The 18466-nt window shown below is 36.6% G+C and overlaps 1 protein-coding gene across 1 annotated transcript in view; it reads left to right on the forward strand.

Moving 5' to 3' along the window:
- Nucleotides 1-1999: 1999 nt before the first annotated feature.
- The window catches only part of LOC115231479 (tyrosine-protein kinase Abl), a 44663-nt gene continuing 28196 nt past the window's right edge, over nt 2000-18466 (forward strand). The window contains exons 1-3 of the mRNA XM_029801495.2: nt 2000-2243; nt 9599-9675; nt 13188-13272. Coding sequence (XP_029657355.2) covers nt 2000-2243; nt 9599-9675; nt 13188-13272 — 406 coding nt within the window. The remainder of the gene's footprint in view (nt 2244-9598; nt 9676-13187; nt 13273-18466) is intronic.

Genomic DNA, 18466 nt, shown 5'->3' on the forward strand with positions numbered 1-18466 from the left:
TCTTTAACCTAGTTGTTGTTGCTTTCATTCTTCTTCTTTGAATTAGGCTATTATTGATAGGATTTTGATTTGTATCTAATAGCATCAGACTATTGGATGCTGGTATCTCAAGAAACTAGTGTTGCTTTACTTGACTATATGACCTATATTATTTATGTTTTTATCATGGATACATGGAGAGCAGTCTGTTGAACTTGTTTTGTTGTTTCCTTTTTTTTCTTTTCAAAGAACAGTGCCTCCTCTTCCTATCAGTCTCTATTACAATTTAATGTCTTCATCCCACTAGCAGCTTCTAATCTCTCTTCCCCTCTCATCTATTGATAATATTTTTTTACATCAATACTTATAACACTATTTACACTAATACCTTTTATCATTGGTTCAAACTCTCTGTTCCTCTGACAGATTTCCATCCAGCCCCCTCTTCCTTCATCATGGTACCACAGTAACAAGCTCTCTCTCTCTCTCTTCCCCTCTCTCCTCTCTCTCTCTCTCTCTCTCTCTCTCTCTCTCTCTCTCTCGCTCTTTCCCCGCTCTCTCTCTCTCTTGTTATCTAGAGCTACATGGTGTGTTTTGTGCCAGGTGAAGCAAGTACAATCATGTAGTAATATAAACATCACACTGATCCTGCATCAAGTCACATTCTTTTCCATTTCAATGTTATTGCAAGCTTCTGTGTGTGTGTGTGTGTGTGTGTGTGTGTGTACACACATGCTTTCTTCACAGCAAAATATCATTGTTAATGATAGGTCAATCTATCATTGTGTTGAATTTAGGCTCTTCACCATCCCAACTTACTGATGCATGTGTAGGGGGTGCTATAAAACGGGTGTATAATGTAGTTGACTGTAAACTTTTCAATGCTGTTATCATGTCTATAAGAGAGAAAAAAATAATAATAAACCCAGAAATATGTTGAGCCTATTTTTTTTTTTCCCTTTGTAAGGTTGATTCAGAAATATTCTTAGAATAATATTTTATCAGATAGGGGCTTCTGATGTGTCTGCCTATCCTCAGGTAGTACATGCTACTTAAATAAACTGCTAATGTATCGTTTTTGACAGTTTCAACTCTGATCTTTGCTATTATCTTGTTTTCTTTTGTTTGCATTTCTCTTCATATACAATATACATAGTGTGTGTGTACACACACACACACACATGCTGGTATGTGTGGGTGTGTGAGAAGACTGTCTTCTGCTGTATGGTCTGTTTTGGTTTGGTTTCTACAGCTGAATGCCCTTCCTAATGCCAACCACTTTACAGTGTGTATTAGGTGATCTTTTTAAGGCGCCAGCACTAGTGGGGTTGCCATGTAACTTGCAAGACTAAGTGGCCCTCAAGAGCCCCTATAACTGAAGGAAAATAGAAAAGTGAGTGCAGTGACTTTAAGTAAGTTGATGAGAGAGGGTAGAATGCGGTGTGATGAACAGATATATAGTTGTAAGAGGCGGGGTGATAGTAGAGAGAGTAACAGAGTAGACATTGTTGTGGGAGGGAGAATAGAAGAGAGAGGGGAAAAGGGAAGGATTAATGCCTAGTTAGTAAAATAAGGAAGATCAGAGTAGAAAGGGTAGTAAGGTAAGGAACGTAGTAGTGGAGTTCCAGGGTTGCCCTATATGATGAGGATGTGCATGGTTGGAAGGTGTGACAGAAATGGAAATTATGTGAATTCATATTATATTAAAGTAGAACCATCCAAATTTGGGAAATTTTATTGAGGGAGAGCTGAAAAATTCCTGGCTCTGGGTAAAAGAAAATACAGGAGGACCAGGTAATTATGATTTTACTCAAATACTCCTCTCTAAGATTCACACACTTATTGCAGCAGTCCTTCAGTTTTTCTAAGCCCTGTAAAAGAATTCCAGAAGTTGGGCCTCCAATCAGGGCCTTTCATGACACCCTTAAAGCCAGGAATGTTTCAGCATCCCCTAGTATTTATGACCTTGATCAAGTGTTATTGTAATTGTTGTTAATTTTAATAAACACACTATGTTAAGATGAAGCCCTTAATTATATTCTCTCTCTTTTTCTCTTTGCTCTTTCAGGTATATGTTACAGCAGACCACAGATTTAACACGTTGGCTGAATTAGTTCACCACCATTCTATTCATGCAGATGGTTTAGTTACTACACTCTTATATCCGGCACCAAAACGAAACAAACCAACAGTATTTGGTTTCAGTCCGGAACCAGACAAGTGGGAAGTGGAGAGGACGGAGATTGCTATGAAGCATCGACTAGGTAAGCTCAACTAACTCTTCACCTCTTGACCAGCTTTCCTCCCCCATTTCTCTCTCAGCTTAACCATTCCTCACATATTCCTTGACTTCACATCATCTGCTACTTCCTCAATTTCTCCCCTTTCTTTTCCATAGCACAGCCTCTCTCTCACAACCTTTCAGTTGAATCCTATAGTATCTGCATCATTGTTTATTCTTTTGTCAGCCTGGACACTAGTTATAAAGTAAGGAATCAAATAATAATACCTAACAATAATACATGGTCAGTCTCAACACTGTCCAGTCAGGTTTGGGCACTGTTTTTTTTCAAATCTGAGCACTGTCTGGTCTGGTCAGGCCTGGCTGGACATTGTCTAGTTATGTCAGGACAGTGTCTCATCAGGTCTGAGTAGCATCCAGTTAGGTTCCACTGTTTCTAAGACTGAAGCAATCTCATCAAGGAATGCCTATCAAAACCTTATGGTATAGTTGAAATAACACATCATTATCATTTAATGTCCATTGTCCATGCTGGCATAGGTTGGACAGTTTGACCAGGGCTGGAAGGCTGCACCAGACTCCAGTCTGATTTGGCATGGTTTTCTTTGGCTGGATGCCCTTCCTGATGCCATCCACTCCGAAAGTGTAATGGGTGCATTTATGTGCCATTTGCATGACACTGGTATCTGCCACAAACACATATTTGTGTTTGATAAACTGTCTACATAACTGTCACATACTGGTGTTGTGTATGCTGTCTACATACCTGTTATATACTGTCTATGTGTGTGTGTGTGTGTGTTTAATAAAGGCTTGTGGTTAAGTGGTTAGGATATTCAGTACAAAATTGTAAGTTCCTGAGTTCAATTCCCAGTGGTGCATTATGTCCTTGAGCAAGACACTTTATTTCATGTTCTTCCAGTCTACTCATCTAGAAAAAAGGAGCAGTACCTGTAATTCTAAGGAACCAGCTGTGTCACATTGTATCATGCTGAATCTCCCTGATAACTACATTAAGGGTACCTGTGTGTCTGGAGTGCTCAGCCACTTGTACATTAATTCCACAAGCAATTGTTCCATTTATTGGACCAACTGGAACTCTCGTCATCACAACCAATGGAGTGCCACTCATATATATATATATATGTTATACATTCCAGCCATAACTATATCATCTTAATATATCCAGGATTAATGATGCAGTGTGTCCTTCATTATCTAAGAGATGAGAAATATTTAGCTGCTGTTTCTAGTAGAATGAATGACCACATTGAACCTTCTCGTTTGTGTGTGTATGGGATGGGGATGTCACACTTTCCTCCATTCATCACCAAGGTTTCATGTCAAAATAATTATGCATAATGTAACCACTGTTGGTGTATGGTTTACCAGCAGCTAGTATTCTGTAGATAGCATTCATTATGTAATGTTCTTAGACAAGATACTCTATTCTAGTTGCAATCCATAGCTAAGAAATGGATGGCAAAATTAAGCAACTCTTGAATCTTGTTTCAGTAATGTTTTAAAGTAAATCCCTTGAGTAAAATAAATATACCGTGTTTGAAATAGGTACGTCATATTTTGTAATTAGAGGAAGACGATGTCTGTCTTAGAAGCCACACATTTAAGGTGTTTGTTCATTTCTAGCAACATTCTGTCAGTCAGGCTCTTCTCCATCTCCACAGCTTGACACATTGCAGCCAATTGTTATATAACCGTCTTATCGTGCCTGCACTGGTTATGGGTCACACGACATCTATCACCTTGGCAACAGTACAGCTATGTGGTGTCGTCATTTTCATATCCAGCAGAGCATGTTTAACCTTCAAGAACACACTTCGTTATGTGTGTGTGTGTGTGTGTGTGTGTGTGTGTGTGTGTGTGTGTCTGCTGATGTGTATAGAGAAAGTGATAAGGCGATTGATCTTTTTATATCAATATGGGAGGGTATGTATCTATAAACGGCAGGAAAAAAAAAAAGACAAATGTAAAACTGAACTACCCCTCAAGAGAATTAAACCACACACACACGCACCTCATGCTGACATACCAAATGATCAACACTATTGACAAGTACATCTTACTAGTCAACAGTACATGCCAGGCTTGATTCTCCTCTGAGAGTTGTTGAATATTTTTCTCTTACATTGTTGTTTACGGATGTATATAATTCAAAAATACAATTACACACACGAATGCATGCATATTTGTGTGTGTCTGTGTTTTACACAGCTTTGTTTAGAGTTTACAACACAGTCGCAGAGAAGTGGTATATAGATGTATTTTACATTTTTATATTTAGTAATGTCTTAAATCATCCGTACCATAATTTCAGGCTTATATCTGAGTGGATGTTAATCCAGCTTGATTTGATGATATTCAGTGTTATATCCAGTTGGATTAACAACATCCCTAGCATTTTTCCATGCTGGTATCCCTAAGGATACCAACATAGAAAAAATGTTGCTGATCTAATGGTGAAAAACATCATCATCAGCAATTTCTTTCTATATCTGATTTCTTCTTTTATTTCTTTTTTTTTTGTCTTTCCCAAGATATTAAGCTTTGTTAATAGTAATCACTATAATGGTGTATCAGTTAAAGATATTGTTACTAAATATAACACATATACATATAAATATGTGTAAACACACATAAATGTTTATCACTGAGCTGTAAGATTAAAAGGTTGTAAAGATTTACTAAGTGAACATGAGTTCAAACATTGCTTTAGGCATTGTTTTATTGTTGTTGATGGTACCAGTCTAGAGCTGTGGATTAGCAGAACTGTTTGAGTATCAGACAAAATAACATTCAGTATCTGTTTCAGTTCTTTTTGGATGATGAATGGCTGTGCCTATAACAACATTGGTGCCAAGTTGTACCATTCTTGCCTTTTACATTGATGTAGAAGGAGAGGCTTCCAAGCAAGGGCTACTGGCAATTACATCCACCCTCCTCAAAACCCCCTTCACGCAGACCTGCACCTTCAAGAAGAACCTTCTGGGTGCAGATACAAATATTGTCCTTTAACTCATTGACTGTGAAATTAAATTTCATGATGCCAGTACAGCTGTCCAACCCATGCCAGCATGGAAAACGGACATTAAACGATGATGATGATTCCTGTAATGATGTTAAATATCTACCAAAAAAATAGAATTCTTATTTTCTGTAAGTTATGTTGCCTCACTAAACTTGATATGTCTTAACAAAAAAATAGTTTCAAACATGACATGTCTCAACAAAAGATGGATTGATATATAAACCACTTTCTGTAATTAAGGGTAATGAAATTTTGAGTGGATATATCTGATTTCTGCAGTAAAAGGATTAATTGAACAAATGACACAGGCCATTGATTATCATTGATAATCACAGTTGTGTCATAAACTTATCCAATTAACCACTGCCATGCAACATCTAAAACTAATATATGTATATAGCCACTATCATCACCACTACTGCCACTGCTAATACTGTGGCTGACATGAATTGTTGAGGTACACAGTCTATACCACTGCTACATCTATTTCTAACTCTCCAACTATGAAGGGTGACATCAGTGTGTTTTTCATACAGGTATCACCCTAACTTCTTGGCCAAAGTATATAGAGATAGATGTGTGTCTTATCTAGGGAGCACAATATAATATTTATACAGGACTTGAACATTTGATGTACCAACTGTATCAGAAACTACCTGACCATAGTCCTATAATAGTCTACTCAAATATTCCCCTCATCTCTCTCTCTCACCATATACACACTCAACGTGGCCATGTGATAAATAAGAAGATTTATTTTACAATCCTATGGTTCTCAGTTTGATCCAACTCTGTAGCACTTTGGATGAGTAATTTCTGCCACAAGTTCAGATGAATCTGGAGCCTTGTGAGTTAAGCCCAGTTGACAGAAACTTTGTGCAAGCCTCTTCTGTCGATCAAATCTGTTTTTGAGTGGCAGACTTAATCTGCCATCTGATATAACACTCCCATCAGCTCTTGGATGCCTTCAGTGGAGGGAGGCCACTCTGTTTACATGGAGTTGAAGCAGGTTTCCCATATTGCAGCAACTTATGAATCAAATCATTGTTTCTTTCATTCCTTTTCTCCGTCAGTCATACAGACTCTGGAAAAAGGTCACATGTGTTTCCATTCCCCGTTTGACTAAGCTATGAAAAAGAAAAATACACACAAATCCTTAGATTAACACACACGCACACACACTCTCTCCACTCTCTCTGTCTCTCTTCCTTTCCCACCTCATTTTCTCCCTCTCTCCTTTCCCCTCTTTCTCTTTCATCACTGATATTTCATTTGCAATTATTTGTACTTATATATACAATCACCATTTTTCTATGAGATCCATAAAATTTGGGTCTGTGCCAAACTTGAAGGGTGACTCAGCCATTTAGAAGGTCAAATACTGCGGCAGCAGCTGACCTACCCAAGCCAAACTGGGGAAGTGCATCATTATTATTCTAAAATCTAGATCATTCTAACAGCACCATATAGAGATCAGTACTGACTTTCAGTTTCTCTTAGGTTGTTATTTTTAAAACTAAGTTCTCATTGATCAAATGGGCCCGGGTCAGAAATATTCCATCTGTAATCTCCCTTTTTTTTTTTCTTTCATGCATACCATATCTAGGGTTATACATGATCTCTTTTGTTTAAGACAGGGTGCAATATGTGGGTATTTTGGCTGCTATTACTAGCAAGTTGAGCGACTGCAAGAGGCTTCTTTGTTGGCTAGAATTTCTTTTAAGCTAAGTGGATGAGGACTAATACATCTTTTCACTGTTGTTGTTTGGCCCCAAATTGCCTATAATTAAGCAGACTTATGATCAAATCAGATTGATCATTAATATTAGGTCTGGTTTGAAAATGTCTTGGGCAAACACCATTTCCACTGACCGTATAAATTAAATCCTATCAAACTAGAACCTCTGAACCTCTACATGGTTGCTTGGCCTGCAAGAAATGGGAGCTGAATTTTCTCAAATCTCACCCTTATTATCTTAAAAACGAAGAACACATTTGTCAGGTTATGGTCAGCTTGGGACAACAACAACAACAACAACAATAATAAAAAAAAAAAAGAATTTTTTATTTTTGAATGTCGTATCAAATAACTTGAAAATCATGTCAGCTTTGTTGAGAAACTGTGGATTTGGAATTGTTTGCACTGACATTGTTCTCTAAAAATGTCTTCCCCACTCTTTTTCTACATTGGTGAAAGCCAGCAGTTGTCATAGCAACTTGTAACTTCATTTTCATAATGTAATCTGATTATTATTAAACTATTTCTCTGATTGAAAGTTATCAAAGCATTGATGTTGTTGTTCCTTTGATCTTAACATTCTTGCCTCTCCGTGGTGCTGTGTGGATCGGTGAGTGGATGCAGTGGCTCTGTGTGTTTGATGCTGTAGTACTGGACATGGTGGTGTTGGTGGGGATAAAAGAATTTATAGTATATGTTATGATAGTGGTGTTGGTGGTAGTGATGGTAATAGAGGTCAAGATGAGGAGATCTAAGAAATATAGTAGTGAGGGATCACCTTCAGAATGTAATTGTAGAAGACACATACAGGATGTAGTGATGAAAGACAGCTATAGAATATAGTTGTGAAAGACAGCTAAAGAAGATTGCCTGGAAGATAGCTACAAAGTGTAGTAGTTGGGGGGTGGGGGTGGCCACAGAGATTAGTGATAGAAGACTGCTGTGGAATGTGGTTGTGTGGAGGCACCTCTAGAATATTGTTGTGGAAGGCACCGACAGAATGTGGTTGTGGAGGATAGTAATAGAATGTAGTGATGAGAAATAGCTACTGAATGTACTATCAGGAGACAGTTGCAGAGTGTAGTTGTGGAGGGCAGTTATAGGGTATAGGTGCTGGTAGGAGACAGCTATGGAATATAGTTGTGGAATACAGCAGCTAGAAAATGTAGTTGTGGAAGACAGCTAGCAAATGTAGTTGTGGAAAAAAGCTAGAAAATGTAATTGTGGAAGACAGCTAGGAAATGTAATTGTGGAAGACAGCTAGCAAATGTAGTTATGGAAGACAGCTTGGAAATATAGTTGTGGAAGACAGCTTGGAAATGTAGTCGTGGAAAACAGCTAGGAAATGTAATTGTGGAAGACAGCTAGCAAATGTAGTCGTGGAAGACAGCTAGCAAATGTAGTCTTGGAAGACAGCTAGGAATTATAATTGTGGAAGACAGCTAGCAAATGTAGTTGTGGAAGACAGCTAGGAAATGTAATTGTGGAAGACAGCTAGGAATTATAATTGTGGAAGACAGCTAGCAAATGTAGTCGTGGAAGACAGCTAGCAAATGTAGTCTTGGAAGACAGCTAGGAATTATAATTGTGGAAGACAGCTAGCAAATGTAGTTGTGGAAGACAGCTAGAAAATGTAGTTGTGGAAGACAGCTAGGAAATGTAGTCTTGGACCTCAAGTGGCCTGAACTCTTTACATGAACACCACCCTGTACTTAACTCCATGTCCCCCTACATGGCCTTGCTATTTGCTTTTGAGCCAAATTAACTAACTAACTAACTAACAAGACAGCTAGGAAATGTAATTGTTGAAGACAACTCCTAGATATAGTTGTAGAAGAGAAGACAGCTATAGAATGTATCAACGATTTATGGTACAACTCAGGGGTTTAGTGGTGGGAAACTGAAAGAGACAGCTTCAAAATGTAGTGATGCGGGGGAGCTACAAGATTTGTGGTGGAGGGGATCTACTACATGTGCTATCCACAAGTATACAATGTAGTTGTTGCAATGTACATTTGTTACAAATTCTTGGCCACACAATCTCTGATGATCACTCAATGTATCTCATTTTCTAGACCTCTTCTATACTAAACATTTTATTCAGTTCTGTCATCTCATAAATGTTACCGTCAGGATTTTCATCTCTGCTTACATTTCCCTCCCGCAAACACTGACCTACAGATATGAAGGTGAATATCTACTGCAGGCTTGAAAGTTTTAAGAAGTCACAGATTCTGTCCTTTCCGCTTCCTCTGACCATCTTTACCCTTTAGTATTCAGATTATTTTGTCAAATCTAAAGCTCATTTATTCGCATTGCTTTGAATTAATCATAAATTATCTTGTAGCTTCAAGATTTCGATGATGTGGTTGTTTATTTTTAGAATGACACTGTAGGATAGGTGTGAAAGACCAGATCTGGCCAGTTTGAACATAAAGCTGGTCAAATATTTTGGTCAGATACGGCCAGTTTAAACGTTAAAGGGTTAAATATATACAAAAAAGTGGCAGGTTGACATATATCCAAAACGAGGGCATTGTGTAAGACGAGGGAAGCAATTATAATTGGACCCTTTTCTCTTGTTTTCATCAAGGTGGAGGACAATATGGAGACGTTTATGAAGCTGTATGGAAGACATACAATAAAACAGTAGCTGTGAAAACTCTCAAGGTAAGTACATTATTTATGTATAAATTCTGTAGTCTTAACTATTTTCTCTGATCCATTCTGGACTGATTACTCTGGGACATCTTTCACTGTATAGTTTTTATTTCACTTGTTATCAAACATTGTGTGTGGGTATGTGCATCTGTTGTTATTGTCATTGTTTAACTTCCAGCTCTGTCCTATGAAGAAAGGTGTTCCAGCTGTGACCATCACACCTTTTATTCAATGGAACCTACCTTTTTATAAGTGTGTTTTTTTTTTTTAAGGCATGGTGTGATTTAACCCTTTTGTTACCAACCCAGCCGAAACTGGCTCTGGTTTTGCAATACAATGTCTTGTTTTCATAAGTTTTGAATTAAAATCTTCCACCAAACCTTAGTCCAACCCATGCCAACATGGACAACGGACATTAAATGATGATGATGATATATATATATAATTACAGTGATCTTCATACTAGCACAAGGCTACATATTTTGAAAGAGAGAACAGTCAATCTACATCGACCCTGGAGGGATTTGAACCCAGAACATACATGGACATAAATAAACACTGAAGTATTTTGTCTGGCAACAGAAAACAACTTAGATGTTGCTACAAAAAGCATTCATTATGTGGCCTATATTACATCCAAATCTCCAAACCTCCATTTAGATTATTTTTCTCATGACCTCTGTGCTTCAATTAGTTTCAAAAATAATGGAGAAATTGGGGGGAAAATTCAAGTAGGTTGGTAACAAAAGGGTTAATCCTTGCTAATGTATGAGTCCTGAAAACTCTTTACCCATATCAAACATGTTTTATTTTATTGGCAAACACCCAGAGATCAATCTGTTACACTTCTGCCATGCACTGTCTGACCAGAATTAAATGGGACAATCTGCTTACATCTTGCATCCATTGTGAGATTTGTCTCCTGCCTCATTAATATTATTGAAACTAGTGGTACATACATACATATATAAACATGAATACACACACCTATATACATTTATGTATATGTGTGTGTGTGTATGTATGTATATATGTGTGTGTGTGTGTATATATATATATATATATACACACACACACACACACATACTTCCAGAGAGAGAGAGAGAGAGAGAGAGAGAGAGAGAAAGAAGGACCATTGTGCTTCTTGAATTGGATTTACAAACTTAGCTTAATAACCTTGATAACTGTTAAAAGAAGTTTTTAGGGAGAGAGGAGGTATTTTAAATTAGCCACTTTAATCATGTAATTATATTATTTTAAAGTTAATTATTGTTTAACTCAATTTATTTTGGATATGTTGTTAATTGCTAATTGTCAGATTTCATTGCTACTTTTCTCCAGGAGGCAGCGTTCACTTCCGTTTTGGTTCACTGCAAAATTCCTGGGCCAATTCCATTATGAGACATTCAGGTCATAAGATCCGCTAAATGTCACTAAGTATTTTAATCATTCATTTAGAGCTATGTTAAGAGGTTGAGAGCTTTTTTTATATAATTTAATATTCATATCTATTGTTAGCCAGCTCGAAATGGTGATTAATCTTTCCTTGAAAACAAAATTGTTTGAAAGTTCACAAATTAATATGTTATTTGTTCTTTAAAGTCTCCTGATAATTCATTGTTATTATGAATAAATAAAGGATTATTTTTATAATTATATTTTAATATGAAAAACAACACCACTGTATTTCCTTATTAATACTATTAACATGGTTAGCATGAGCTGCTCTACTTGTTTTATTGTGAAGTGCCCCAGGGAAAAGGCATACACTAACTGCAACTACCCTCTCACTTCTCCTCTTTTCCTTAAGACTTTAATGCCTGTCTTAGGAATAATGTTTTTGCTGAATTCCCACTAACTTAGAACGTGCAGCTCTCAGTAGCACAAGAATTGTTGGGTGGATAGCAGTTTCTTGAATCTGTGAAATTAGTTATTTTCTTGTTCTTTGTGACATTTTTGGTAAAACACTCTTAAAAATTGGCACCACTACAAACGATGTTTTGATGAATACTTTTTTTTTGCTTTTTGTTTCTTCAAAATATTACAACTAAAATAGAGCAAATTAAAAAAAAAAAAAAATACAAATTTCAAAACTCGTTGAAACTCATGTTGATATTTCCTTTTTGAAAATCTAAAAAAATTTTAAATTAATATAATGATGTGAAATAGTCAGTTATATCAGACTACTGATGTAGAACCAAAAAGTTTAATTAAGCCATAGATTATAATACTATATCTCCTTTGGCTTACAGTTTTCAAGTTTAGCCAGCCTCCTCTGATGGTAGATCTATTTTGATCTATGTTAAACAGCATTAATTTTTCTAGTGGTTTTGACATTAGGGATCCTGATCTTGTCAAATTACATATTCTAACTACCAAGACTATACTCTCGGAGTGGTTGGCGTTAGGAAGGGCATCCAGCTGTAGAAACTCTGCCAGATTAAGACTGGAGCCTGGTGCAGCCATCTGGTTTGCCAGCCCACTGTCAAACTGTCCAACCCATGCTAGCATGGAAAGCGGACGTTAAACAACGATGATGATGAAGGTATTTTTAAAATGGAAGAATCAATCACACTATAGAAGATAATGTGATGGTGTTGTTGTTGGCTCCATAATAATTTGTCAAGGGCCACTAATAGCCACAAGTTTTCCAAACAGATGCACAGTGAGTTTGAGTGAGAAGAACTAGGAGTCCATCACTCTTAGACTGGTCTTACCTTGTTGTGTATTTGTTCTTAAGTATTTATGTTACTGTACTATTATTTGATATTTGTTGACCCAGTGCTAACTTCCCTTATTCTTTTGACACATCTTGTTTCTGTTCTACTGGGATTCTGGTAACACTCCTCACCAGGCTAGCTTGGTGAGGCTGCTGGTTTAAGTAGCAATTCCCAATCAGGTAACTAGTGTCCTTTGCATAGCTGTGATGACTCTTTCAAAATGTAGTTGTTTTAGCCTTGTCACATGACCTCAAATTAAATCATTTGCTAAACAAGTACAATTCACGTAATCATCATCATCATTTAGCATCCATTTTTCAAGCTGGCATGAGTGGGATGGTGTGACAGGATCCTGCAAGCTGCAGGGCTATATCAAGCTCCGATGTCAGTTTTGACATCATTTCTATAGCTGGAATCCCTTCCTAACTCCAACCCCTTTATAGTATGTACAGGGTGCTTTTTTCATGCCTCTGACACCAGTGAGGTTACCAAATAACTTGCAAGACAAAAAATGAACAGGTGAAAGGTCCCTTGTTTAAGGGGAAGGCATAATATTTAACAGTGGTGGTGGATTTATGCCAGGCATTGAGAGCTTAGAGAGACAAACACAGATGTTATGCTACAGAGCAGATACATGGCTACCCAACATTATATGAAACTTTAAAAAAAAAATCAAAAGTGGACTTGTAATGCAAACAGTCTTTGAAATTTTCAGTGTTTTTGCCCGAGAAATTTATTATGAAACAAGATTTGTGAGAATTTGATTTTAATATTCTGTTTCATGTTTGTTTTGTGTTGTAGGAAGATACCATGGCTTTAAAAGACTTTCTTGAAGAAGCTGCCATCATGAAAGAAATGAAACATCCAAATTTAGTCCAATTATTAGGTAACTAAGCAGTCTTCATATTATTCTTTGTTGATGTCATCGTTTTGATCAGTGGTTCTCAAACAGGGTCCATATGGCCCTTTAGGGTTCTTATAAGATTTTGTTGTTAGAATTCATGTGTAATAAATTTGTTATACTTCTACAATACATAAAATATTTTATTTTGTACAATTCCTAATAATATTTAATTACAAAAATATAATAAGATTTTTTTTAATATTGAATGGCTATGGGTGTCCATCTGAGTTTTAGATAGGAATCAAAGGGGTCTATAAGCAAAAAATGGTTGAGAACCACTGGTTTAGACCTATGTCAGCCCTGATCAGGTAGATCTTTGATCAAAGTTGTTCCATCAATGCAATCTTACCTTTTTTTTCAAGCATACTGTATCTAATATTACATTTTCCAATGCATCCTTTTTTAGAGAGTGATTTGAGGGATATTTATTTGCTATTTTAGCATAGAGGCTCTTATGTTGGTTTGTTGTTATTGGTATTGTTGATGCAATAGTGATGCTGTGTTTCAAGGTTAATGTTATTAATCTAGTTCAGAATTTAATGATCTTTTCTACTACAAGCACTACACTTGAAATTTCAGTGGGGAGGGAGCTAGTTGATACTCAACTGGTACTTATTTCAGTCACCTTGGTGGAATTTGAACTTCGAACATGAAGCCGGAAGAAATGCATCTAAGCATTTTATCTGGTATGCTAACGGTTCTTAATTATAATAATAACAAGAGCAGTCAGAGAGTGCAAACCTCCGCCAAGGCAACACCAACATCCTCTCAACAATTAGCCAGAGATGATTTTTAAAATGAGAAAATCCGAAATAAATTTGATTGCTCTCAGAAACAAGAATACTAAAAATGAACCCAACTGCTCTCAAAAATTATGTAAAAAAAAACAGAAAAAATAATCCAGAATCCTTGTCCAGTACTGGATTGATCCCAAAATCTAATCAGTTTGTGCCAGTCGTGAGGCCAAACATTCCTGAAAGTTTCATCTGAATCCATCCAGTGATTGTTGAAACATCTTGTCCACGGACAAACAAACAAGCACAACTGAGAACAATACCTCTACCTTTGCTAAGGCAGAGGTAATAATAATACTAATAACAATAAAGGCCCTGATGCAGTACCAGGCAGTGGCTCTCGTGGTTTCTGATCTTAACTGATTGGAAGTGTTATCATGTACTTTGTTTTGTCTTGGTATAAAAGATGGGCTGCAGCAAATATTCTGCTCAACACCACAGATTTGCTTGTCAATTGTTTGACCTTAACCAGTTGAGCATATCCTTAAGTGGCTGATGATATGTGCACCTCTGATCATAAGCAGAGTTGTGGGGCAGCATCATAGCCATGTATTGAGAGGGATTCTTTGGGGTATTTCGTTCAACATCCTTAAACAACCCTTATTCAAGGACCTTTTGAGTGGGATGGGTTACTCAACCAGAGGAAAATTCTAACTGGGCCCCACCTGCAAGGTCATTTGCTGTTTATCTTGTCGTGCACTTATGGTTGTTATGTCGTGCACTTATGGTTGTTATGCATGTGCACTTATGTCGTGCACTTATGGTTGTTATGCATGTGCCTAGTGTACCCCTATCAGATGGGTAGTCATGATGGGTATACTGGGCTTCGTATATTTTACCCCAGTGTCACTTTGATGGCATGCACTGCTCTCTCACTCAATAATAATAATAACAATAATAATAATAAATGCTTGCATGGTTTGGATGAAGTTTATTGAAGCAAATTTTCTATGGCTGGATGCCTTTCCCATCACCAGCACTTACCTGTTACCAAGCAAGGTAATATTTTTCCATGGCCAGGTATGTTTTGGCAGAATATTGGAAATGAATGACAATGCTTATATGAAGGTGATACTCATTTACAACTGACACATGATGTCAAGAGAAGCGGAGAGAGAGAGACACACACACACACTCACTGGACTTATTTCAGTTTCTATCTTCCAGGTCTATTCATATGGCTTTGGTCAACTTAGAGCTATTGTAGAAGACACAGTTAGACTGAACCCAAAGACATGTGGTTGGGAAGCAAACTTTCTAAACTCTATAGCTGTACTTATGGCTATGCCTGAATAATACCAACAACAACAGTAATACCAATGATAATTCTTTCAAATTTTGGCACAAAGCAAGCAATTTTGAGGGAAGGGGGCAAGTCAATTACCCATCAACCTCAGTACTTAACTAGTTCTTATTTTATAGATCCCAACAACAGAAGGAAAAGTTGACCTCATTGTGATTTGATCGCAGTGTAAAGAGCCAGAAGAAATGCTACTCAGCTTTTTGTCTGGTGTGCTTAGGATTCTAACAGCTAGCAGTCCTAATAATAATAATAATAATAATAATAGTTCTTTCTACAAAAGGCACAAGGCCTGAATTTTGGTGAGAGGAGACTAGTCGACCACAGTGTTCAACTGGTACTTAATTTATCGACCCTGAAAGGATGAAAGGCGAAGTTGACTCAGCGGAATTTGAACTCAGAATGTAGTGGCAGACGAAATACTGCTAAGCATTTCGCCCAGCATGCTAATGATTCTGCCAGCTTGCCACCTTAATAATAATAATAATGGTGATGATGATGATGATGATATAAGATGTGGGATTTTTAACATTCAGACTGACTAAGTGATATAAGCTAAAAGGCCTGATTTAGTAGTAGTAGACAAAGAGAATAGAAAATGCCAGATAATTGACTTTACAGTGCCAAATGATGAGAAAGTCAATATGAGAGTTATACAAAAAATAGCAAAGTACCTGGATCTAGCCGTTGAGTTACAAAGACTATGAAAATTGCAGGTAGAATATATCCCTGTAGTTATAGGTGCATTAGGAACTATCCCTAAAGTTTTGAACAGATGGATAGAGGAAATAGGTATAATACTTAGTTTAGTGCAGCTTCAAAAAACAGTGTTATTAAGGAAAGCTAGGATACTTAGGAAGTTTTTTGGGTTCTAACATTACTTGTTGTAGCCTAATGTTAGGAATTTTTCTTTTACAACAGTTTAATCTGTTGTGCGTATATGAAAGAATAATAATAATAATAATGATAATAATAATAATGTGAGGTTTGTTATAGGTATAGTTTCTTATTTCATTCTTTCTTTGTAACTTCTGCCATCCTACTGTATTCTGCTTACGCCCGAGTTTCATTGCATCTTTAATAATCCTTGGTTATATCTGTATGCCAGAGAACTGCTAAACGGGGTTGGTTTTGCCTATATACTCTCACCACTGTAGCTTGTGACAGTCCCCCCAGTAATAACTGCTAAATATAGTCAGTTTAATATGTACTTTCTCACCACGGTACCTTTCTGCTACATCTTTAATAACCGTTGATAATAACTCTACTGAATACAATGATTAACCGACATCTCATTGCTTGCTGTAGTATTTCTTTTTTTTTTTTTCTCATCAATGTGTTCAGTTCAATTTATTCAAATATGTGTAACATCAGTTTCCATGCTAACGGATGATTAAATGTTTTATTTCCTCTCTGATCTACTCTGTTTCACACACACACACACACACACACACACACACACACACACACACACACACACACACACTCACTCACGCATATGTGATTGCAGAGAATTGCATTTTTCAATGGAGCTATTGTAGAAAACCACTCATCTTGCAGGTAGCATAGCATTGTGTACCACACAACTCAGACATGTCAAGTCAGTTAATTGTGCTAGACTATATAGACAGTTTCTTTCCAGTTCCCAGCATCTTTTAGAATCTATCTTTTGCTTCCAGGTCTCCTTGACATAATGTTGGAGATGAGGGTAGTCTGTTCTTTTTTTGTTTCTGTTTTGGATTAGTTTTTTTGATTTTGCTTTTGTTACCATTTACTAAATTCTGATAAAATTGTACTGCATTTCTGTTTCTGATATCATCTCTCACTCTACTATTACTTTAATTAATTTTAATGATAGTAATTAAGTAATTAATAAGAGACGATGATAACAATAATGGCAGTAATTAATAATTATAATGATGGTAATGATAATGATTTCTAGTAACTGCATAAAGCCATGAATATTGAGAGAGAAATATATGTATTTGATAATATCAGCCTCCACTTCTGTCCCCAGTATTTGACTGGTACTTATTCTATTAACTTGCTGAGGGATATAATCAATTTAGTTGTCTCTATACTTGTACTTATTTATTCATTCCGGGTGGATTAACTCTGGATGGATTAAAGGCAAAAGACTGGATGCGATGGGAACACATGTAAAGGGACATAACTAAATACTGCAAAGCGTTTTGTTCAATTCTTTGCTGTGTCTGTCAATTCACAACCTTAATAATAATAATAATAATAATAATAATAATAATAGTAATAATAATAATCTTTTCTACTCTAGGCAAAATGCCCGAAATTTTTGGGGTGGGGGGGGCAGTCGATTAGATCGACCCCAGTACGCAACTAGTACTTAATTTATCAACCCTGAAAGGATGAAAGACCAAGTCGACCTCGGCAGAATTTGAACTCAGAATGTAAAGACAGACAAAATACCGCTAAGCATTTTGCCTGGCGTGCTAATGTTTCTGCCAGCTCACTTCCTTAACAACAGCAACAACAACCATAATAATTATAATGATGATGAACTTTCTTACATTAGTACTGTACTCAAATTTTTGAGGTCATAAATGTCCCAGTACAATCCCTGGTACTTATTTCTTTTTTAAACTTACAGACAGCATTTGAACATAGGAGGATGCAATTACCATATCTACTGTATAATACCCACTTTTGTATTATATGCAGACTGAGTTACAGGTTATGCCTGGAGAAAATATCTCTTGTAATATGCCCTTAGTTTTCTTCAGTATGGAAATATAAAAGAAAAATTAGTTAGATTTATTTTAATTGCTATATAAATACATTGGGAAAGTTCACATATCCTGAAAGTGACCTTTGAACTTCACCAATGTGTGTCCTGAATTGTGAAGTCAATATTGTGGAAATTGTACATAAGTGTTATTGATGTACATATTCAGTGTTGTTTACTGAAAATCATTTTATTTTCTGACTTTGGGTCAAAGAAAAAACAACAATGAAATCAGTAAAAGGATTACATTTCAAATTATCAATAAGCATGGCTCTGTGGTAAGAAGCTTGTTTCTCAACCACCTGGTTCTGGGTTCAGTCC

This window comes from Octopus sinensis, unplaced genomic scaffold (assembly GCF_006345805.1).
Source record: "Octopus sinensis unplaced genomic scaffold, ASM634580v1 Contig18641_ERROPOS877441+, whole genome shotgun sequence".
Taxonomy (NCBI): Eukaryota; Metazoa; Mollusca; class Cephalopoda; order Octopoda; family Octopodidae; genus Octopus; species Octopus sinensis.